Below are 25,121 nucleotides of genomic sequence, written 5' to 3'. Positions count from 1 at the left end.
ACCGCCATGATACGTTGGTCGCTGATCGCGAGCCGTACTGCTGCTGCTGTTGCTTTGCTCGCATCCATCCATCCATCTTTCTCGTTACAACAGGCTATTATAAACTCACCGTCGAGCAGCCTGCCCTGCACCTAATGTGATAAAATGAACGGCAGGACATAATCGGATCGATTATTATCTGTCTATCAGCAACATACGGGTGTTTGTCTTGCAACGACAGGTGGTGCTTTCTCGGTTTTTTTTTTCTCCCAAACACGTTGCGTGCTGCTTCTGCTGCTGCCGCATCCAACCACCCACCCCCCTTTCTCGTTACAACAGGCTATTATAAACTCACCGTCGAGCAGCCTGCCCTGCACCTAATGTGATAAAATGAACGGCAGGACATAATCGGATCGATTATTATCTGTCTATCAGCAACATACGGGTGTTTGTCTTGCAACGACAGGTGGTGCTTTCCCGTTGTTTTTTTTCTTCCAAACACGTTGCGTGCTGCTTCTGCTTCTGCCGCATCCATCCACGATCGTCGTTGTTTTTTTTTCCAAACATGTCCAGACACAATCCGATCCAGTCTCGCGTCTCACCTTATAGATACGCGAGACTGGATCGATGAGGTTAGTGGTATGTCTGGACATGTTTGGAGCGGCACACGACAATCGACAATAATGTTGATTATGCAAGATCATTTCCTCAAAGCCTAGTTGCCCCCCCCCCCCCCCCCCCCCTGTTACTGCGATTGTAGCTCGAATCACAGAATGAGTTCAATGAGCGTAGGGAGAGGGCACATACAGTATGGGGCTACGATTGAGGCTGATTTATATTTTCTAACAACTTAGGAGAGAGACTGACCACGATGCAGGCAGAAGAAAGTTTCCAAGTCCGTTTTATGATCAGATAATTATGTGCATCAAGACTCTCTGCTTTCATAAGAAAAAAACTAATACTGTAATTGCGAATGCAATGAGCACTTACTATGAGACCTAGCAGATCACGTCTGTCTGTCTGTCTGTCTGTCTGTCTGTCTGTCTGTGTGTGTGTGTGTGTCTGTCTGTCTGTCTCGCTTACTGTATATGTGGACCTGGCCCTTTTGTGCCCATATATGGAGCTGAGTGATTTGTGAGTCATGGTGACATGAGTGTGATGGCGTGGTCCTGCTTTGGGGACTCCTTATATGGTTATGGCTGAGTCATGGTGACATGAGTGTGATGGCGTCTTTTGTGACCATATATGGAGCTGGCGTGGTCCAAGCACTAACTATGACACCCTGCAGATCATGTCTGTAATTTATTCTAATTGTTATTGCAATTTACGATCTGCGTTCGCTTTCCGCGTTCGCGTGTCTTACTCGTAATAATAAAAATCACACCCCTGTGAAGTGAGCAGTGCAATGTTGTGAAGTGAGCAGTGCAACATTGCACTGCTCACTTCACTGGGGTGTGATTTCTATTATTATTACAGTATTAGTATTTTTCTTATGAAAGCAGAGAGTATTCTGTTTCATACGGTATATAGTATGTACATGTCGCTATAGGCCTTATTTTGTGAATATTTAGTTGTTAGGTCCATGCTTTCTCTAAAATTATCTTTTTCAGAGAACTTTAGAGATGGCATGGGCCTGAATAACTATTATTCACAAAATAAGGCCTATAGCGACATGTACATACTATATACCGTATGAAACAGTCGACTCTCTGCTTTCATAAGAAAAATACTAATACTGTAATAATAATAAAAATCACACCCCTGTGAAGTGAGCAGTGCAATTGCACTGCTCACTTCACAGGGGTGTGATTTTTCTGGGTGGTATTTTTCTTATGAAAGCAGAGAGTCTACTGTTTCATACGGTATATAGTATGTACATGTCGCTATAGGCCTTATTTTGTGAATAATAGTTCTTCGGGTCCATGCCTTCTCTAAAGTTCTCTGGTGGGCGCAAGCTGCATTCAATAGCCAATTAGTGACAAACTGTATATGTGTACAATGTGTACTGTTTTCCTCCTAAAAGTAGACATTCAGGGCTTTCATTCGGTATATGGTTTGTATAGGATATTATTTGTGCTCAATTTTATATCGGTCTTTTGAACTAAAAAAACTGAACTGAAATGTCTGTCAACTTCAGGCCTCCATATCTCTGTTGTTTTTTTTCACAAGCAGCGTGCAGGCAAAAGCAGGTGTTAGAAAAAGGTCAATATCTCCAGAATGGAAGATGGTAGAATCATAATTTTTGATTGAAGTGGACAAGTTGGGCTTTCTTTTGATTTATGCGGTGTGATTCACGCTATAAGAGGCCCCTCGCTGTGGGCCCCCCAAAAAGTTCAAAAAGCCCATGTTAACCCTTCAGCACCAGTAAGCCATGGTCCGCTAGAACCTGTAGCAGTTAAAGTGTTAACAGCTGACATTATAGTCGTATAAGATCATGACAGCATTTATCTGTCTGTTAAAGCCTGACAAGAAAAGTGCAACAGAAAGTGTACAGAAACAGATCCAATGTGGACACTGGTGTTGTGACCCCACCTAGAATACGTACATTAGTGGACTATAAGACGGTCTAAAATACTAATAATCACTTTCTGGTGTTTCTCACTCTCACTCTGCAATACGTGAACATTTTGCCCGACCACAACTCATTTTAAGGTGGGCACAAGTACAGTACATCTACAGTACAGTACAGTACAGTACAGTACAGTACAGTACAGTACAGTACAGTACATCTGGTACTGTAGCTAATGTGGGCCACATGGCATGAAAATGACTTACTGCGTTTCATGTAAACTTGCAATAACACTTTGAGCTTTGCACTGTTTTTTTTTTTTATCCCACGATTTTGTAACCCATTTTTCACCCCTGTGTCAATCATCTACTGTGATCCTGGGCTCTACACACCCTCCGCCAACCTGGGGAGAGCAACGGACTTAACTCATGCTCCCTTCATGCCTGAGTGTCCAAGTTGCTCCTTTACACCTGACAGGGGGGAGTTTCCCTGGTTGGACGTAGCGCGTGGAAGGAACACGTTATTCCAACCAGTTCCTTTCCCCTCCATCAGGCGCCCCGGCTGGCCAGGGGGAGGCAGTTTAGAGACCAGGATTACTGCATGTTTTTGTGAGGGTACCTACCCTAGGGGACACGGGGGGGAACATGTGAGGGTATCTACCCTAGGGGACACGGGGAGAACATGCAAACTCCACACAGAAAGGCCCTTTCGCCAACCCCGCCTTCGGGTATGGGCACTGATGACGCGGAGGAGGAAACACGGCGCCAGCACCCACAGCGCCCCGAGCGGGAATCGAACCCAGGACCTTCTAGCTGTGAGGCGACAGCCCTGTAGCACTGTTTTAATACTTTTAAACCATGCACTGTGTACATACTAGGCATGCAGAGAATCGGCAAGAAGAAGCTGTGGATCATTATCGCTCAGCGTGCCACTGCTGATCAAACTAATCAACGGACACTTGGACAGAGGGTTTTCTAAAGCCAAGCGCTGCTTCTCTTCAATCTCTTGCATATTCTAACTACTTCTGTACTGTACTTCTGTACTGTACTTATGTACTGTACTTCTGTAGTCGCGGGTGCTCGTCTGTTGTCTGTACAGCTTGTGTGTTCAGTGACTCTGACGCGGCTGCAGACTACAGAGGACAGAGTCTGTTTTTTATTTTGCTGATGGTGCATTACTGCATTCAATGCGCCTCGGAAACACAGACTAGGGTGGAATTCAACATGAAACCAATGCAAGCAATTCGTGAACGACGCATCGCGATTTCACCATCAACTGTATCCGATGCACAGTGAATGAACCGATGCATTCGCATCGCGCACGTATGGATTATTTTCCACATGCCTAGTACAACCCAATATTTGTGTTTGTTTCTCTCTTTTTCTTACTCCATTACACACATTCTTGAAACTGCAACTATTATCACTTTAGTTTTTACTATGCATTTTATTCTATATCAATTATACCCCAGAGATACTGAAAGATGTGTGGACTATAGTTCAGCAAACAATATTTCTCAACACTGAAACTGTTCTTCGTCCTTTTTTTTCTCCAAACTTGACTACAGGAGCGGTGGTCTCAAAAACATAAGGGCAAACTTTGGGTGCAGGCTTTAGTTCGGACATACTATTGATCCGAAACCTCAATCCTAACCTAACCCTAACCGCAAGCACGGGAGCAGCGCATGTCGGACCATCGCTTTTTCGCATCGCATCGCATGTCCCCCCCGCTTCGGATCTTCGGTGTGTCGGAAAAGCGTGCGCACCCCCAAACGTTGACAGAAAAAGAGGTCTATAAGACCTTCGTCAGTGCCATATATAGCACTGACGAAGGTCTTATAGGACCGAAACGTTTGCTTTTTTAATTGCACTTTGAGCACCGAGCACTTTATGAGCATGATAAAATAAAATGAAAAAAAATATTTTCTAAAGTCTCAGTCTAAGGAGTTTTACTTCTATTTTCTATACGGTGAGTATAGAGTCTTTTTTCTGTCAAAGATTCTCAACAGCATGAATAAAGTTCAACACTGATTAGTGACGGTAATATACCTGTATATGCCGGCCAATTGGGTTTAAGTGTACGATGCCAGACATTTGATCCTGTTATAGAGACCGAGAGGCTGACAGGATGTTTATTCATGGCAGAATAACAATGGAGGACTCGACGCCTGCGTACCTGCGTCATTGACCTCCAGCAAGCGCTGTTTCTTCTTCTGCTGCCTCTCCCGCTTCTCCCGCTCAGACTTCTCCTTGGCCGCCTGTGCCCTCCTCGTCTTCTCCTCTGCGTCTCGTCTCCGGTGGTTCTCCTTGAGCGCTTGCTGTGTGAAGGGAAATGAATAGTGAGTGAGTGAAAGACACACACACACACACGCACGCTGCAGGCAGAGAGATTAGGGTATATGTGTCGGAGGCAGCTGTCAAAGCCCGCAGACATCTTTATCAGAAGAAGTGCCATTAACCCATTTTGGGCGGGGAGAACCCCCTGTTGGGTGTTTCAAGCATTATGTTATGCTTTAGCTATTGAAAAATAGCAGATCTACAAGCTCGTAAAAAATAGCAGACCTACAGCTCGCAGCGCGCTGCGAGCTTCTAGGTCTGCAATAAAAAAAAATATATATTACCGGTATTTCAGAGCGAATATTTTTTTAACTAAAATATTGCTTCTGGGGGGGGGGGGTCCTGGAACTACATATTTTGAGATGGGGGTTCAACGTGGCCCAATGGAGATAATTCTGGGGGTCCTTGACATGAAAAAGGTTGAGCACCACTGACATAGAAACATGGGATTTAGAAGCCTTTTTTTTTTTTTTAATCGACCTCAGTCCAAAATGGGTTAAAGTCCGAGGACACTTGTTAGGTGCCTCTAGCGTTCAACAATACCAGATACAAGACATACACGGACAAAGAGAGAGGTGCACTGTAGTAAAGAGGAACAACATACGATGAGAGAAAGCCTCTGTTGAGTGTTACATTCACAGAAAATGATTTGTTCTGGTTCGAGTTGTGCCTTTCATGCTTGCCCCCATTATTAACATCTGGATTCTTGTAAAGGCTTTCATTCTATTGTCTGGGATGAAAGGTGTAGGTGTTGTTGTTGGAGAGAGACAGGCAGGTGCTAACCGAGGTGGAGAAAGGCTCGTCTGACACAGTCACGGTTCTGAACTCTGCTTTACAATTCTCTCTTGTTCTATTGCTGCGCATTGAAGAACAATAACACAGTGTCATGATACAGTGACGGGAACAATAAAGAGAACAAAGATGAGATGCAACATATCAATAAACGTGGAAGCACAATCTGTGACAAACAGTATAGCTTTGTAAATAACATAGCAGACAAGAGATATCGTTGCTGTCTGAAGAAAACCACCTATAATTTTTTTTATTTTTTTTGGGGGTGCATACTTAGTTTAGACTAGTTGTAGTGTTCTATGGCAGTGTATGGGACTGCCACTTACATCAAGATAAACCGCAGCCAATGAAGACAGAGTCGAAGGTGGAATTGACTGTTTACTTCATGACAAGGCGGTGGAAACTGCTAAAATAATCAAATAATACGTTCAGAGTTTGTTCTTAATCGACAGCATTCCAATCATTTCACAACAAAATAAACCCAGGTAATTAACAAAATCATACACACACTAGCTAAACCACATACGCTCTTCAGTGTTGATTAGTAGGATGACATACACCTGAGGCTAGGCTATGTTATGTTCTGCAGACAACAGTAAACATTGTCAAAAACGTTCCCAAATACAAAATAAACATAACAAAATACACAAAATTGTACAGAAAGTTAGCATATCTAACATCAACTGCAACTTACAGCATTGCCTCTCAAAAGCTTCCAAGTTGGTAGATGTTTTCTTTTCTTAGGCTTACAGTGTAACTGCCCCCTGGGCTTGGTATGGACTTTGAGAGTGAGACAGTAGAGTTTCAGACTGATGCTCTTTACAGTGTAACTGCCCCCTGGGCTTGGTATGGACTTTGAGAGTGAGACAGTAGAGTTTCAGACTGATGCTCTTTACAGTGTAACTGCCCCTGGGCTTGGTATGGACTTTGAGAGTGAGACAGTAGAGTTTCAGACTGATGCTCTTTACAGTGTAACTGCCCCCTGGGCTTGTATGGACTTTGAGAGTGAGACAGTAGAGTTTCAGACTGATGCTCTTTATTTTTGGTGTGGTACCAAGAAGCACCGTAAAAACTGCAGAGATATGACGAAAATATAATCAACATTAGTCAAAATACAAAGTCATACAACGTATACAGTTTAGCCAAAATAAACTTCAAAACTTGACCATAAACACCAATGGTATATTTCTTAATCACCATAAGACAACTTGTAGCTATAAGACATTAGACATGAATTAACTCTTGTAAACGGTAGTCCTTCGGGAGCCACGTGTTGCAGCCAATGACAATTGTCACATGACAATAGTGTTTACATTAAGGCAATAAAAGACGCTCTTTTTAACTGACTAAATATAAAGACACTCTAGGCACTATTACATCTTTATCTCACGAACCTCGTTCCGCCTTCCAAGGGGTGTTAATCATGAAATATAAACATATTTATTGCTGAATTGTTCTGAACTGCATGACTGCGCTTCCGCCATCTTGTATTTTCAATGAACTTTCAACTCTAACGTCACCTTGTATACCTGAATGCCCAGAGGGGACATGGCCAATTCTGCCACCTAGTGGACAGTTTTAAAACCAAGTAAACCATGGCATATCACCACAAATATAGAAAAACAGAAAAACAGCAATTAACAATTAAGGTAAACCATAACTTCTTAAGTGGCAATAACTTCTTGGGACAAAACCTCTTAACTCCATTTGGACCCTCAGACTGTCTGCTAAAACAGCTAACTCCACCACCTCTGTCCCTCTCATGCAAGTCATTGACAATATAAAAGTCACAACACCAACTTTGATGAGGCAGTATCGCTTTGTTTTCAAAATATAAGGTTTTCATTTTCTGAAAAAATTAATAAACATTTTGGAGTTACTGTAGATGATACAGATATTAAATATGCTACGTATATGTACGTGTACAGTACATGTGTATGTACGTGTGCTGTTGTCAGCGTCATCGAGAGAGAGAGAGCTTCAGCCTCACCTGCAGGTGGCGAAAACATAATACAGTCTCTGCCACACCTTTTGTCTTGGCGGAGACAATGATAATATATGAAAGAACTCCCACAGTATAGCTTTGCCTTCTTTCCTAGTCTTTGTACAGCGCACATGTGCCTCCGTGGACACGGGATCCCGTATCCATCCATCAAGAGTCAGTTCTTAGATAAGATATCTGCTATAGATTAACCAGAGCAGGTGCAGGCTCCATCATCTCTCCCTTCAGACGGTTGTTAACCCTTTCTGGGCGGGAACCCCTTTTGGTGTTATATATGTTATAATTTAGCTATTGAAAAATATCAAGTTCAGAGTGGCGCGCTACGAGCTTGTAGGTCTGCTATTTTTGAAAACTCGTGAAAATGTGTTTCAAATCTTTGAATATATATTCTTTCACAGTGAAAGTTTGTCCCTGGAACAACATGTTTTCAGATGGGAGTCGGCGGCCAATTACATATAATTTTTGCGGGTCCTTGACATGAAATCTTGAGCATGCACACTGACATAGAAACATAGGGTTTTAACCCTGTGAGAACCACTGACATAGAAACATAGGGTTTTAACCCTGTGAGCACCACTGACATAGAAACATAGGGTTTTAACCCTGTGAGCGCCACTGACATAGAAACATAGGGTTTTTCAGAAATCTGTCAGGATTTAGAAGACCCAGGTCTAGACGGGTTAAACTCACAGTAAGTGGTGTCGATAGCTCCATTATGCCCCGGCCGAGGCAGAGGCTGTGTATGATTTAATAGAGTGCTAGTATGACTGCCACCCTAATCAATAGCCAGGCACTTAGAGCTAGGGAGGAAGGGCTCTTAACCCATTCTGAACGGCAACCCATTTTGGTGTTATAGCATCATGTTATGCTTTAGCTATTGAAAAATAGCAGATCTACAAGCTCGTAGCGCGCCACCGAGTGGCGCGCTACGAGCTTGTAGGTCTGCTATTTTTGAAAAATCGACTGACGACTGACACTTTTAGAATCTGATCTCAGGTCAGAATGGGTTAATCAGACCAGTGTGTGTGTGTCCAGTGAAACCTCGTATGAATCTGATCTCAGGTCAGAATGGGTTAACAAGCCAATGACTCTCCCCACGTCTGCCCCCTCCAGGTGCATCTCAGAGGCCTGGTGGTCATTCTGAAGAAAGTCACATCGCACAAAGAACATCAAATGGGTGCACAGTGTGCACACACTGTGCACCCAAATACACACAGACAGCACTGAGCGACAACTGTGTGACTACATTTGCTGCCATTGGATTGTTTTGAATTTTAGTTTTTTTGAGCGGTGCAACCACTCAAAAAGGAACAGCAATGTCCGTGTCCGCCTATGTATGTGACGTTAATGAGCACCAGTATGACTATTAGTACCAGTAGGGGCGCTGTTGTGCCAGAAACACAGAGAGAGATATAGTGCTGTATACTGTTGCCTGCTAATATGAGAGAGAGAGAGAGAGAGAGAGAGAGAGAGAGAGAGAGAGAGAGAGAGAGAGAGAGAGAGAGAGAGAGAGAGAGAGAGAGAGAGAGAGAGAGAGAGAGAGGAGAGGAGGGGGAGGGGGAGGGGAGTTGCACCACTCAGTTCATATTTCATGTCATATGAACGCAGGGAATCATAGCTTCAAATGGACATATTGGTTGTTCAGTTTGGCCCACCGGTTTTGGAGATATGGCTTATAGAGTAAAGTCTTGCAGAAAACAGCGAGTTGAGAAAACAGGCTTGAAATTAAAGGTTCACTTCTGTGGACTCTAATATTACACCTATAGCTACATGTTTATGCATTTATTTCATATTTACATGTATTTCAGACATGCTCTAGTATGTGAAGAGTCTGTGCTATGAACTCATCAAGTTTTTCTCCTCTGGTGAAAAGCTGGAATTTATCTCGACAACTATATTATCAACTGATCATTCCTGCTTATTCACTTCTCTGATCCAGTTGCATACTGTACAGTATCTCGCCACACCGATATCTGTATTTATTGTATTCATTATTTGTAGGGGCTCCTCCTGAATCAGCAGCATTATCATTCATAACCACGATGAATGTGCAGAGAACCACAGCCGTGCAGAGCTGACGTTCAACAGTGTTTAGGCGTTTAGGTTTAGAGAGGATTACGTTTAGACATGGGTTTGGTAACATTGGCCAATGTGATACAGAGCTTGCAGAAATTGGTACCGGTTCAGGAGACAAAAACTGCTATACCTGCAACCTCCCCCACATTTGGATGTTATGCATTATCTACCACTGCACCTTCTCAGTACAAACTGTACATTGTGATATATATCTGCACGTTGCACACCTATTGCTTTGTTCTACTTTTGTTCTGTTGTTCATCTATGTGCTGTATGCGGTCACTGCTTTCCTTTTTTTCTAAGCAATATTGCACAAAACATGAAATGTGCGTAGAGTACTATACGCTCGCCTGAGAACCAAGTCAGCGGGTTTGGAGTACTTCAAGGGGCGGCCATTGATGAGTCCATGAACTCTAACCACTGCGAGGAATCCCACACAGACAGCTATAGGGGAGGGCGGAGGAGGTGGGAGATGGGATTGAATAACAATCCATCTCCTGGAGATCGGTGGGAGGTAGAGAGGAGATGGTGGGAGGCTGGCAAAGTGTGAGGAAAGGAGGAAAAACTGACAGAGACAATCTGTCTGGTGGCGGGGAGGTCTGGCTAACATCTCTCCAGTAGAATATCCAATCTGAACATGGAAACCACAGGCAGAGAGAGGGGAGAAATTAATATCCAACAGACTGAGGGTGGTATTAACCCATTTTGGGCGGAAACCCCCTTTTGGTGTTTCATTATACTTATTGAATTAGCTATTGAAGAATAGCAGATCTACAAGCTCGTAGCGCTGCACTCGGTGCCGCGCTATGAGCTTGTAGATCTGCTATTTTTCCATAGATAAAGCATACCATAATGCTTAAAACACCAACAGGTGTGTTCCCAAAATAGTGTAGTCAGTTAAATTAAGTCCATTCACATCTACAAATTACATGATAGGTCTGCTATTTTTGAAAAATCGTGGAAAATCTAGTGCAAATCTTTGAATATGTATTCTTTCAGAGCGGACGTTTTTAACTCAAATATTTGCTTCTGGGGGGAGGTCCCTGGAGGCTGGAACAACATATTTTCAGATGGGGGTCGGCGGCCAATTACATATAATTTTGGGGGTCCTTGACATGAAACTGTTCTGAGAGCCACTGATATATAAACATAGCGTTTTTTGAGAAAACTGTGAGGATTTAGAAGACATTTGTAGAATGGTTCCCAGGTCAAAATGGGTTAAAAAGCAGCACAGAAAGTTCTATTTTTAAATGAAAGCGTCTCCTCCACAACATTAACTCTGATTTGATGGAACGTCTGTGTCGGTTGCTTGTAGCAACATTCAGATTCACAAATGACTTTGTCTTAATGGGCTCCCAATCTGCTACATTACAGGCAGAGAATGAAGAAGGATAAATCACTCAGAATACATTTTCAATAATGGACAACTATAAGTGAATCCAGGTTACAGACAGACGGTTATGATGCATGCGCAAATATGAAATTAGGCTAAACTTTTAACCCATTTAGGCCTGACGTTGAAAAAAAATCGTTTTAAAATGAAAAACCTCATGTTTCTATATCTGTGGTGCTCAATATTTCATGTCAAGGACCCCAATAATTATGTAATATGCCTCCGGCCCACATCTGAACATATGTTGTTCCAGGGACCTCCCCAGAGGCAGGGATTTGAGTTAAAAACGTGAACAAATAATAATATTCCAAATTAGTGCCACATTTTCACGATTTTTCAAAAATAGCAGAGCTAGCAGATCTACAAGCTTGTAGATCTGCTATTTTTCAATTGCTAAAGTACAACATAACGCTTAAAACACCAAAAGGGGTTCCCGCCCAAAATAGGTTAATGCTCCTCCCCCTGTTTCCTTTCTCCAAGCGGTCTCTCTCATTAAAAAGTCAACCTCAATTACGAAACCGAGATTTAAAGCTAATCACATCACAACACTCAAGCAAATCTGTATCCTGTCTCCAGCTACGCCCGACCGCTGTCATATAAGACAGCAATCTAGTTACAGTGCTGAAATCAGCCAGTTTACATTTTACAACAACAGTCTGATCGACGGGGTTACATTTATACGATAACGCAGCTGATTGATATTATATGGCTGGGCTTCTATTTTTAAATACAAACCCCCAAAGCTAAAAGCATGTTATTTTGTTGTATTACGTCAGCGTATTGCTAGAATGTGATGCATTATAACAGCTGGAGACTATTACATGAACAACTGTAAGTCAATAGTAAATGCATTTTCTCTTGTACTTGGTTTCCCTCCAAATGAGGCTTGCGTAATAGTTGTTCTCGATTGTGAGCCGGTACAGATTCATCAGATGTGTCTACGACTCCACGAGGAGGCTAAATTAAGTCTTGGTCAAATCCTACAGGGAGGGTTTGACTCTCGGCAACAGAGTGAAAATAACGATTAGCCTCCATAGCAGCTCAATAGAACAAGTTGGCCTGTTTAATCCAGGATCACTTCCACCCTTTACAATGACAATGGAGCACAAGAAGAAGCAGTTCAGGGCCCTGTCACATTACCCATACCTCTCAAATGTATTATTGGGAATATTTCCTTTGGGAATATATTGTTATTTATGGTACAGTATATGTTAATACAATATAACAAACAACTGCCACAACTAACCCTCTGCTCATCTATGTACTGTATATTCTGTGGTAGGGTCTGACCACTACTGGTTGAAATGTGGTACTTGCTTAATAGGTAAAGCAAGCAGGTGTGCTCCATCGGCACAGTGGTTAAAACACTCATGAAAGAAAGAAAGAGGGAAAGAAAGAAATCTCCCTGAGGAATATGCCCTCCACTCTCCATCGCTGCAGCCCCCCCCCCCCCCCCCCCCCCCCTCTCCTGGATGTCCGCCATTAGACACGCTCAATTGGATTCCTGTCAGATCTGCGGCCTCGCCCTGAGTCTGCTTCCTACGGGTGACTGAGCAGGCTGTGTGAGTGTGTGTGTGAGTGTGTGCATGTGTTTTTGTGTGTGGGTGTGTGTGTATGTGTGTTTGTGTGTCTGTGTGCGTGTGTCTGTGTGTGTGCGTGTGTTTTTGTGTGAGTGTGTGCGTGTGTGTGTGTGTGTGTGTGTGTGTGTGTGTGTGTGTGTGTGTGTGTGTGTGTGTGTGCGTGTGTTTGCGTGTGTGAAAGAGAACCAAACTACTTTCCTAAAAGGTTGCCAAAACAACACTACACACAACAACACAATACAACAACACACACGCGTGCATACGCGTGCGCACTCACACTCCACACACACACACACACACACACACACACACGCACACACACGCACACACACACAGTCACACACACACACACACACACACACACAGTTCAAGGCTCAATCGGCTCCAGCTCCAGGCCAGTGGTCTAGCTAGGAGAGCACAGTCCTATTAGCATGGGGGTCTGGGCAGCACGGCAGTATAAATGCTGACACAGATTTGACCGCCAGGTTACAGTATGCTGAGATTTACTGTACTGTACACGCAGCATGTTGACTGGCCTAGCCTTGCCTTTCTCATGAAATGTGTCTGGCCATTATCCCATTCTGACCTGAGATCAGATTCATACGAGGTTTCCACTGGACACACACTAGGTCTGATTAACCCCATTCTGACCTGAGATCAGATTCTAAAAATGTCAGTCGTTCTTTGATTTTTCAAAAAATAGCAGACCTACAAGCTCGTAGCGCGCCACTCGGTGGCGCGCTATGAGCTTGTAGATCTGCTATTTCTCAATAGCTAAAGCACGACATGATGCTAACACCACAATGGGTTCCCGTTCAGAATGGGTTATGAGTGAACTGCTGAGAATGTACAGTAAGCTGCCTGTACAGTCTTGACCTACCACACGGGAATAAACAGTTACCCTGTGGAACGTTGACCCCATAATTCTGGTCTCTCTAACACTTGCCCTTGGCCACCTTCTCAGAGTTGTGCGGTGTCATTAAATATAGAGTAGGTCCGTTGAATAGAACAGGCCATGCAGTCGAAGGAGGAGAGGGACTGAGAAGGTAGAGGGGCTTAAAGGAGAATTCCATACTAAAATACTTTCTTACCTTTCTTTGTAGTTGTTACGTCCCCACCAAAGAGGTCCAGGTGTTATTTTGTGCAAAAGCTCCTTAAGGCTATTTCCCCTACCATAAGCCCTACATGAATTGCATTGAATTGAATGGGGCTATGGGGTGTTGTGCTAATTTGCTTATTTCCATCGCTCAAAATTATAATTTATTTGTATATATCCTCTCTTCATAATGTAAATAATAACCCAAGCGGCACACTTTACTACTTATTTCGATGGAAATAAGCGAATTAGCACAACACCCCATACATCCCATTCAATTCAATGCAATTCATTTAGGGCTTATGGTAGGGGAAATAGCCAATAAGGAGCTTTTGCACAAAATAACACCTGGACCTCTTTGGTGGGGACGTAACAACTACAAAGAAAGGTAAGAAAGCCTTTTAGTATGGCATTCTCCTTTAAAGGACCATGCCAGTGGTCTGGCATTATTGATTACCATATGTTGTTCTTATTTGCTTGTTGTACTGTCCTGTTTTATGATTGAATGTATTGTGTTCATTGTACAGCACTTTGTAACCTTGTTAAGAAAGGTGCTTTATAAATACATTTTACTTACTTACTTACTTACTTACTAGTCCATTGACTACACCTCATCGTACTATCTAATCTGGTCCATAGCTCTAATGCCTACATTAGAGCTATGTTACTGTTCTCTTCCTGCGCTCGCATGAAATGCAGAACAGACTCTCCTCTGTTGCAAAAATATAAAGAACGTTTTACCTATCCTATACTCACCAATACAAAGGCGGCTTGTGTAATTAGAAAGCCTACTTTCAAGTAGTGGACGCACTCTGAGCCCCCCCACCACACATATGAAATGCACTTTTTTTTCACCGGAAGGAAAAATCTTGTCTATGAGGTTTTCTCTTGGCAATACCGATAGAGGGCGCAGTGGAATAAATAAAAGTATTGTTCTTCCGGTGAAAACAATAAATCCCTTTTTGAAATAATAAATTAGTTTGATCAAAATTATAGCTTTCCACACTTAGGCATGTGGGTGTGACTGTAATATGCTGCGTTACACTAATCATGCCGGCACATAATGTGAGAATTGCATGAGCTCAGGAGAATAAGATAACATTATTATTCCAAATAAACACAGCGTGTAGTAGATTTAAAACCGTCTCAACCGTCACATGCCAGGCGGCGATAAACCACAGAATAACTTCACACTGCCTGACTTCCACTATTCTTGTGAGCGTTTTCATTTTGTTGCCTGACACTCTGCCAGTCGAGAACCAGCAGGTGTTCCTCTTCTCTTCTCAGACTATATTTTATGTATTTGTTTGTTTGTGTCTGAGTATATGGAATTATGGATATCTGTTGTGTACAGTATGTATACAGCCTCTGAGCTCATACAGTACATCAATGACATAATACTGCTGGGAACAAACGCATGCAGTCATATAGAGCAAAACCACTGTAACACACTGGGAACAAACACATGCAGTCATATAGAGCAAAACCACTGTAACACACTGGGAACAAACACATGCAGTCATATAGAGCAAAACCACTGTAACACACTGGGAACAAACACATGCAGTCATATAGAGCAAAACCACTGTAACACACTGGGAACAAACACATGCAGTCATATAGACCAAAACCACTGTAACACACTGGGAACAAACACATGCAGTCATATAGACCAAAACCACTGTAACACACTGGGAACAAACACATGCAGTCATATAGAGCAAAACCACTGTAACACACTGGGAACAAACACATGCAGTCATATAGAGCAAAACCACTGTAACACACTGGGAACAAACACATGCAGTCATATAGAGCAAAACCACTATAACACACATTCAACCTCTGTCTGTGTGTCTGTTCTGAGCATCGCTCAGGAACCGTTGGACCGATGCCTGTGCCCAGTGGCACTGCCCACTGTGTCCAGTGGCACTGCCCACTGTGTCCAGTGGCAGTCCACTCTGTGTGCAGGAAGGATGCCTGCACGCATCCACCTGGGTGACAGCTGACTGCTGGGCGAGCACTGGCGCTTTGGCATGGGGGGGGGCAGATCAACATAGGGAATTAATTCTGTACTGGCCATATATGGAGTGTGTCTTGAGTGTACAGGGTTTGATGAGGTCAGATCAACATATGGAATGTCAGAACAGGTCAGCTCCACATATGGAGATGTAAGGGTGGCAGCGGGGGGGCAGTGTCTTGAGTGTACAGGGTTTGATGAGGGCCCAGGTAGGGCCGGGCCTTCATTTCCGGGCCTGTTGAGAACTCTAGTTTTCGCCGGCTGCCGAGCGCGGCTGCACTAGTAACTTTGGTAACGTCTAGAGTTTAAATGGACAGGTATCAGTCAAAAGGGAGACATCGAAGAGGAAAGATGGATGGGGAAGGATCAACATATGATCTCCATATATGGAGATGTATAAATGTTTGAGGTCAGATGGCCAATATTGATGCAGGCATCAGGGATCTCCATAAATGGGCATTGCCATATATGGGCTTAATATTGATGACATCATCAGGGATCTCCATCTCTGATGATGTCACGTGATGTCACAACGCATGTGGCCATATACAGTATGGAGGCGTGGGGTGAGTGACCTATGGACATTGTACAGTAAATGTGTCCTGGGGTCGCAACAAATACAATGTAGGTGGAGGAAGCCTGTCAGCGTTAGGGAGGGCACTGTTTGTAATCGCTACATCCTCCCGGTGGGGGCTCCTTACTGGCAGGTGGGCCAGTAGGGTCTACATCCTCCCGGTGGGGGCTCCTTACTGGCAGGTGGGCCAGTAGGGTCTACATCCTCCCGGTGGGGGCTCCTTACTGGCAGGTGGGCCAGTAGGGTACACATCCTCCCGGTGGGGGCTCCTTACTGGCAGGTGGGCCAGTAGGGTCTACATCCTCCCGGTGGGGGCTCCTTACTGGCAGGTGGGCCAGTAGGGTCTACATCCTCCCGGTGGGGGCTCCTTACTGGCAGGTGGGCCAGTAGGGTCTACATCCTCCCGGTGGGGGCTCCTTACTGGCAGGTGGGCCAGTAGGGTACACATCCTCCCGGTGGGGGCTCCTTACTGGCAGGTGGGCCAGTAGGGTCTACATCCTCCCGGTGGGGGCTCCTTACTGGCAGGTGGGCCAGTAGGGCACAACGACAGTGGCAATACAAACATATGGGCACGTCTAAATATACCAAATACAAAATATAATTGGCTACTATGCATCATAAACAAAAATAAACCCGAAACAGACAGCTGGAATGGACATTCCGTGCATATCCTTGTCCTAATCCTAATATTCTAAGGAAAAAAGCAGTGCAAGAAAATGCATAATATGCCCATCAATATATGCATTTACGTATTCAGTATTCATGGCCCAAGCAAGAGAAAAGGCAAGGATGCAGAGAGAGAGGGAGGGAGAGAGAGAGAGAGAGAGAGAGAGAGAGAGAGAGAGAGAGAGAGAGAGAGAGAGAGAGAGAGAGTTAGTATTTGAATTATAACAGTGACTTCACTCCAGCGTTCATTCTCCAAATTTCACCATTTCTGATCATTAAATAATTTCCAAACAATAAAAAATAATGAAAGTGTACTGGCAGCCAAGTGGAAAATAACTTTGCATTTCAAATGGTTTCTCTTGAGAAAAGAAAGAAGACAGTTCTGTCTCTATACTGTCAGATTACCTCCCACGAATAGGAATGAGTACAGAAGACCTCATTACACACCAGTCTACCCCTGCCCCATCTACCTCTCTCCCCCTGCCCCATCTACCACCCTCTTGCCCCATCCATCTACCTCTCTCCCCCTGCCCCATCTACCTCTCTCTCCCTGCCCCATCTACCACCCTCCCCTTGCCCGACCCATCTACCTCTCTCCCCCTGCCCCATCCATCTACCCCTCTCCCCATACAAACGCCATGCAGCCAGACAACTTTGGAAGACGAGAAAATCAGAATCAGAATAGAGCAGTATAAGCAGGAAGAAATGGCCAAAGGGGCGTGAAAGCCATTTCTGTGTGTGTGTGTGTGTGTGTGTGTGTGTGTGTGTGTGTGTGTGTGTGTCGCAGATGTCAGAGATGGGTGTAGGGCAGTGACTCCAGCAGGCTAATTAACTACCATTATCTGCCGTACCCACTGGCCTATGCCACTAATCCGGCTGATTAAACACAGTGGGGTTTTCCTTTTGGCTCCACAGAGCGCTACGGAACGATAAGGACACAGAGCTACGGAATGATGGAGACGGAGAAGGACTGTCTGTCTGTCTGTCCGGAAATGGAAAGGATTGAGTGCCGGTTCTAGGCCTTTTGAGGCCCTAGGCAACATATTATACAGAGCCCAAAATGTTTATAAACAAATCACAAATGTTTATAAACAAATCACAAATGTTTATAAACAAATCACAAATGTTTATAAACAAATACCAAAATGTTTATAAACAGATCCCAAATCCCTTGGTCCTACCCCCCCGACCATGAGACTTACTACAGGTAAACTGGTAGTGGTCCTACCCCCCCCATGAGACTTACAAATCCCAAATGTTTATAAACAAATCCCAAATGTTTGTAAACAAATCCCAAATGTTTATAAACAAATCACAAAATGTTTATAAATAAATCACAAATGTTTATAAACAAATCACAAATGTTTATAAACAAATACCAAAATGTTTATAAACAAATCCCAAATCCCTTGGTCCTACCCCCCCGACCATCAGTGCCGGTTCTAGGCCTTTTGAGGCCCTAGGCAACATATTATACAGAGGCCCCCCCCCCCTCCTGCTTTGCCACGCCGGATAAAAATTGTAAATTTGCCATGCAAATGCTTCAATCTGGTGCACTTTGAGATCAAAATTAAGAAGCTAGGTGGGGGCCACATGTGGCCAGTAGCCAATGTAAAAAAAAAATCTTCTCCCTGTGACGAGGCCCCCTCAGTGGTTGAGGCCCTAGGCGACCGCCTAGTTCGCCTATGCCTAGAACCGGCCCTGGATTGAACTGACTCTGCCCCCGGGATCGCCAGGAATGCCCGACAGAGCTAATGTTTCTGCATTTAACCCATTCTGACCTGGGAACGATTCTACAAATGTCTGTTTGAAAATGACAGTTTTCTGAAAAAGCTATGTTTCTGTGTCAGTCGTTCTTCGATTTTTCAAAAAAATAGCAGACCTACAAGCTCGTAGCGCGCTATGAGCTTGTAGATCTGCTATTTTTCAATAGCTATAAAGCATAGCATGATGCTAACACCAAAAGGGGTTCCCGCCCAACATGGGTTAAAAAGGACATTGGCCAATGGTTATGTGAAGCGCATAAACCATCCCAAGAGGAGGTTTTTAGATGCATTGTTGCATTCTGAACGCCATCTTTACATATTAAGCTGCACAGGAGAGATGGTCATAAGGCCTGGGCCGTGGCTCAGCGGTCCAGGCACCCTGCATGGCTGGTATAGTCCACTCTGGCCGCGGGTTCGACTCCCGATCCCCACGGCCACCCCCAAATTGGCCCTGATAACCAGTTATTCAACACAGAGCACACTAGCCAACAACAGAATAAAAAGGAATTTTGAGAACCGAACGGACGATCTTCTAAAAGATTATAAAATTATATCGGCCTACAGAAAAAATAAAAACCTTAAAGATTATCTAGTACACAGCAAGCTAAAAGAAATCAACACACCAGCACGCCAGGGACCAGAATACTTCAAACCCAAACAATTAGTCAAAAATAGAACCACAAAACGCGTGTTAGAGATTAAACAACAAATAACAGCCAGAACCAGCAACTGCATTTACATAATCACATGTGAAAAATGTGGTTTACAATATGTTGGAGAAACAGGTAAAACAATAGGCTGGGACGACACAGATACAATATTAACAATGCCAAAAAGACAACCACAAGATTTGTGCAACATTTCATGGCTCATGGCATTGAAGCCCTAAAATGCGCTGGACTTCAACACAACCTCAACTGGACAGTTTTTAGGACAAAGACGTTTTAATGAAAAACAGTGGATTAAGAACCTCAACACGGATTTTCCTCGAGGCTTAAACATGCCTAAAATTAGATCTTGAACACAACAAAACTTAAACTCAGGATTAAACTGGAGAAATCTAAAAGTGATTGGATCAGACTTCCTTCGGATACATGGCGAATGCATTTATTCCTTGCATTATGCACTGAAGTTTTTTAATTCCCCCCCTTTCACTTTTTGTTCAATTTGTCTGGCATCCAGCGCCTACAGTCTGGCGGTCTCTAAGGAGTTATTTTTTTTTAATAATAATAATAATAATAATAATAGTAGTTGACACCTGCCCCCTTTTCAAAACTGATAACTGAAATAGTCATGACTCATGTAGACTGAAATAGTTTAGTATAGTTTTGGAATCAATCAATTTTACAGATCAAGTGTGCCCTCTGAATCTGAGACTACCGGTATGTGAATGAATACATCAGTGGGAAAACACAAGTGTCGATATTATTATGACAATGTTCTTCTGCAGCATACAGTATACGTATACAGTATACTGACATCGGGACACGTGGAGAAAGAAAATCCCTGACAGGCATGAGCGTCGCATTGTCGATTGGCCAATAAAACAGTATAGAACATGGAGCCGTTTTATAATTAATTGAGTTAACCCATTTTGTGCTTTAGCTATTGAAAAAGAGCAGACCTACAAGCTCGTAGCGCGCCACTCGGTGGCACTATTTTTTTTTTAATCGAAGAGCGACTGACATAGAAGACATTTTTTTTTATCTGATCTCAGGTCAGAATGAAAACTGTCAGGATGTAGAAGACATTTTTAGAATCTGATCTCAGGTCAGAATGGGTGTGAGGATAAGAGGGACGAGAAAATGATGCTACAAAACACGTGATACAATTCCCATGAAATACATGAACGTACACAACAAACAAACAAACATGCAGTTTCCTCATAATAGCATAAATACTCACAGAGAACATGGAGCGGAAGTTGCTGAGGTCGGTGAAAAGCTCCTCCACCGAGGTCTTCTTGGGGTCAACGGCAAAATACTCCACCATGTTCTGGTAGACTGCCTCCATGTTGGCGTGCATGTTCACCAGCTTCCCGTACTGCTCCCGGGCATGCTGAGCAAAGCCGTGAGGGCAAAGGTCAAGGGAAACAAAACATCGCTTGAACATTATACATACACACAGCGGAATCCTGAGTGTTTTACCTTTAGACCCCCAAGACCGCGATGTCGGCCCGTCTATTCCAACGCTTTTTTATTAAGCAGATACAGGCTATGAGAACATACATCCAAAGAGCCTATCGATGACCTGCAGCTACTCAGTCAGGCGTACAGTATGTCTAAACTGAATGATTGGATGAATGACAGTCCTTGATCTTTGTTCAGCCTCTTCTTGAAGGCGTTGAACACTAGCTAGATGTAATGTCTCCAACGACGACAGGGGGATCAAGGCTGTTCCATATGTCCTTGTTGTTTGTTTTTCCTTGTGATGTGAAATGCAAGGAATTGTTCTGTTTTATTGGCATATTCAAAATAATATATGACAAAACAAAAAAATACAGTCTGGTTTTGCCATGGATTGTTCTGTGCACATTTTAACCCAGTGCGATGATGAACTCTATAGTTCTGCATGAAGTGAAAGCATGCATGATTAAAATCTATGGGAGGCTTCGGGAGCAGCATTACTAATGGCAAGGGACTGACTGTGTGTGTATGTACTATACGTCTGACTCTGTGTGTATGTACTATAATGTAATGCCAACATTTTATTTTAATTTTATGAAAAGCTCAGGATCAATGCATCGCCAAGGTGACACGGACGGCTGTAACGCACAGTGGGAGCAAAGTAGCAAACCTTGGAAAATACAGTTTGGTATGTCCACAGAAAATAAATGTGTGTGTGCACGCGCGCGCGCACACACACACACACACACAAAGGTGAACAAACCTTTGAAGGAGATGAAAGTCTAGCAGGCACAATAGAGTGAATAGGTTACAGAGGATTTGAAGAGTGAACAAATCAATAGATACATATAAAGGGCAAAGAAAAAAGAGAATATTTGGAAAATGTCAAGGAACAAACGTAGGCCTGATTATTAGGCACACATGCCTCTATTTAAAACCCTGCAAAGGCTTTTAAACCCATTTTGATGATCGAGTTCGATGAAAAAAGGCTCTGAATCTAATCTTTTTTTCTGAAAAACCCATGTTTCTATGTCAACCTTTTTCATGTCAAGGACCCCCAGAATTATCTCTATTGGGCCACGGACCCCCATCTCAAAATATGTAGTTCCAGGGACCCCCCCAGAAGCAAATATTTTAGTTAAAAATGTTCGCTCTGAAAAATATATGATTTCTGCCACATTTTAAAGATAAAAAAAAATAGTAGACTTACAAGCTCACTCGGTGGCACACTATGAGCTTGTAAATCTGCTATTTTTCAATAGCTAAACAGCTAAAAACACCAAAAGGGATTCCTTCCCAAAATGGGTTAAAATTGATTTAAAATGTTGTTTCAACCAGTCGATTCATTTTAACAGAGGGTTGGAACTACTGTGGCATTCCAGGGACTACCTTTACACTTTTAATATGGTCAGAAATAGGTAAGAATTCAGCCGGAGTTAGTTATGGAGTTACAATTTAGGCATTTAGCAGACGCTCTTAATTAATCCAGAGCGATTTACAGTAAAGCGAGAACAAAACAAAAAACCAGTTACAGTATACACTATAGAGTGCCATGTCTACATAAAGTACTTATTTAAGTCACATGAAGTTGGATGCGTTGCACATGCCTGTAGGTCATCGAGGCTAGGGCAAGTGCTATGGGCTAAGATGGAGTTTGAAGAGGTGGGTTTTCAGACTACAGTACAGCGGAATATTAGCCATGACGGACTGACTGACACAAGCATATACTGTACAAGCGTGTGCAAGCATGTACAAATGCACAAAGTCATGATAATTTAACTATATGACCACTGTTATCTTCCATGGACTACACACACACACACACACACACACACACACACACACACTTCTGATTTAGGTAAGGAAAGGGAAAGTTACCATGTTTACCCTGCAGGGTAACTGGACTAAGCTCAAGAACTTGTTTACAGCCAGGCCCTGCTCATAGAACATTTCATGGTAGGGGTTCAATGCCTTGCTCAAGGGCACTTCAGCGGTGGTAATAATTTTAACGTGCCGGTCCGGGGATACGAACTAGCGACCTTCCGCAAGACTGAAGTGCAGCCTGATTGCTGTGGATCACAGGACACCGAGGCCAGGAGGCAGAGAAGGGAACAAGAGTGCACTGACTCCACTCATCTGCCATGACTCTCCATTCAGCTGTCCGTTCCCCTTCCCTCGAGACCCCCGGTTCGCCCGCTGACAAGTCAATCGAGGAGCTACTAGGCTCCGCAAACCGTTCCAGAATAATACTTTATCTAAAGCTCTAGGAACAAAAGGATAAATTAATTATCAGCATTCTACCTGTCGGTGAGGTTTTTACTTGCATAATTATAGCACAACAGAATAATGTGTTATTACTGCATTGAACACTTATCTATCTATCTTCTATACGTTCATCTTGCCCTCTCTGCGCATTTCTTTGTTCAGTGTGTGTGTGTTTGTGCGCGCTCGCTTGCAAGTGTGTTTTTATCCTGTTTTATCGTGAGCGTGCGTGTGCGTGTGCGTGTGCGTGCGTGCACATGCGTGTGAGATAGAGCAGGTGTGTGGGTGTATAGCGTCTCTGGCCCCAGTCGTGCCCTACATTACGGCTCCAATTGATGGTCCTATTTGCTGCCTCGGCCCAGCTGAGCTGAATCCAGCCCAGGGTCGCTGGAGAGCCAATCCACTCCTGAGGTAAACGCTGTTCAATAGGTGCTGCTCCTCCATTGACTTGTCAGCGGCCGGGGGGGGGGGGGGGGGGAACGGACAGCTGAATTGAGAGTCATGGCAGATGAGTGGAGTGCACTCTGCCTTGTTCCCGTCTCTGCCTGCTGGCCTGCAGTGCCCTGTGATCCACAGCAATGATCAGGCTGCACTTCACAGTCTTGAGGAGACCCTATTTTCGATGTGGCTCAACTCCTTTTTTTTGCTTCTCACTTCGACAACCTTCGCTTCCTAACCCATTTTGGGCGGGAACCCCTTTTTGGTGTTTTAACCCATTTAGGCCTGACGCATGGCGCATTTTAAAGATTAAAAAAAAAAAATTGCAGACCTTGTAGATCTGCTATTTTTCAATAGCTAAAGTATAAAATAATGCTTAGTTAAAACACCAAAAGGGGTTCCCATCGAGAATGGGTTAAAGCATTGTTATAGCTATTGAAAAATAGCAGATCTACAAGATTTTTGAAAAAAATCGTGAAAATGTGCCTGAAATCTTTGAATATATATTGTTAAGAGATCGAGTTGATGAATAAAATCTTTGCTACTGGGGATCGAGGGTCCCTGGAACAAGATATTTTCAGATGGGGGTTCGGTGGCCAATGTCATATATATATTCGGGGACCCTTGACATGAATACGTTTGATAACTTTTCAGGATTTAGAAGACATTTTTTTAAACGTCGACGTCGGGCCTAAGCGGGCTAAGCGCCTCTCATCACTCTGCACTCGTATCCCATCTCAGCGCTCAGGGTTCTGATCCTTCTCTCCCCCGTCCTGTCCTCTCCTCCTACCCACTCGTATCCCATCTCAGCGCTCAGGGTTCTGATCCTTCTCTCCCCTGTCCTGTCCTCTCCTCCTACCCACTCGTATCCCATCTCAGCGCTCAGGGTTCTGATCCTTCTCTCCCCTCTCAGCGCTCAGGGTTCTGATCCTTCTCTCCCCCGTCCTGTCCTCTCCTCCTACCCAGGCCCATCTCAGCGCTCAGGGTTCTGATCCTTCTCTCCCCCGTCCTGTCCTCTCCTCCTACCCAGGCCCATCTCAGCGCTCAGGGTTCTGATCCTTCTCTCCCCTGTCCTGTCCTGTCCTCCTACCCAGGCCCATCTCAGCGCTCAGGGTTCTGATCCTTCTCTCCCCTGTCCTGTCCTGTCCTCCTACCCAGGCCCATCTCAGCGCTCAGGGTTCTGATCCTTCTCTCCCCTGTCATTCCTTTCCTCCTACCCAGGCCCATCTCAGCGCTCAGGGTTCTGATCCTTCTCTCCCCTGTCCTGTCCTGTCCTCCTACCCAGGCCCATCTCAGCGCTCAGGGTTCTGATCCTTCTCTCCCCTGTCATTCCTTTCCTCCTACCCAGGCCCAGCTGCACCATTATCAGCCCGTTATACTTTGAGGTATCTCTGGGGTCTGGATCCAAAATACAGTTATAATGTTATCTCAGTGTGTGAGATATTGTAAGTGCTGCTCAAATTGGAAGTTATTTTGTAAGCTTTCAGTGACATTATTCACGATAAC

At 43.9% G+C, this 25,121-nt stretch overlaps 1 protein-coding gene across 1 annotated transcript in view; it reads right to left on the bottom strand.

Annotated features, from left to right (window-relative positions):
• The window catches only part of LOC308314782 (protein diaphanous homolog 3-like), a gene marked incomplete at its 3' end in the record, with an annotated part of 217,989 nt that overhangs the window by 22,478 nt on the left and 170,390 nt on the right, over positions 1-25,121 (bottom strand). Inside the window, exons 23-24 of the mRNA XM_080762464.1 lie at positions 20,695-20,859; positions 4,664-4,805 (exon numbers count right to left, since the gene is read on the bottom strand). Of these exons, the coding sequence (XP_080618590.1) occupies positions 4,664-4,805; positions 20,695-20,859 (307 nt within the window). The remainder of the gene's footprint in view (positions 1-4,663; positions 4,806-20,694; positions 20,860-25,121) is intronic.

The sequence above is a fragment of the Protomyctophum bolini genome (genome assembly GCF_963924005.1).
Source record: "Protomyctophum bolini genome assembly, chromosome: 1".
In the NCBI taxonomy this organism is placed as follows: Eukaryota; Metazoa; Chordata; class Actinopteri; order Myctophiformes; family Myctophidae; genus Protomyctophum; species Protomyctophum bolini.
The sequence above is the reverse complement of the archived record's forward strand: the minus strand, read 5'-3'. Positions and strand labels throughout refer to the sequence as shown.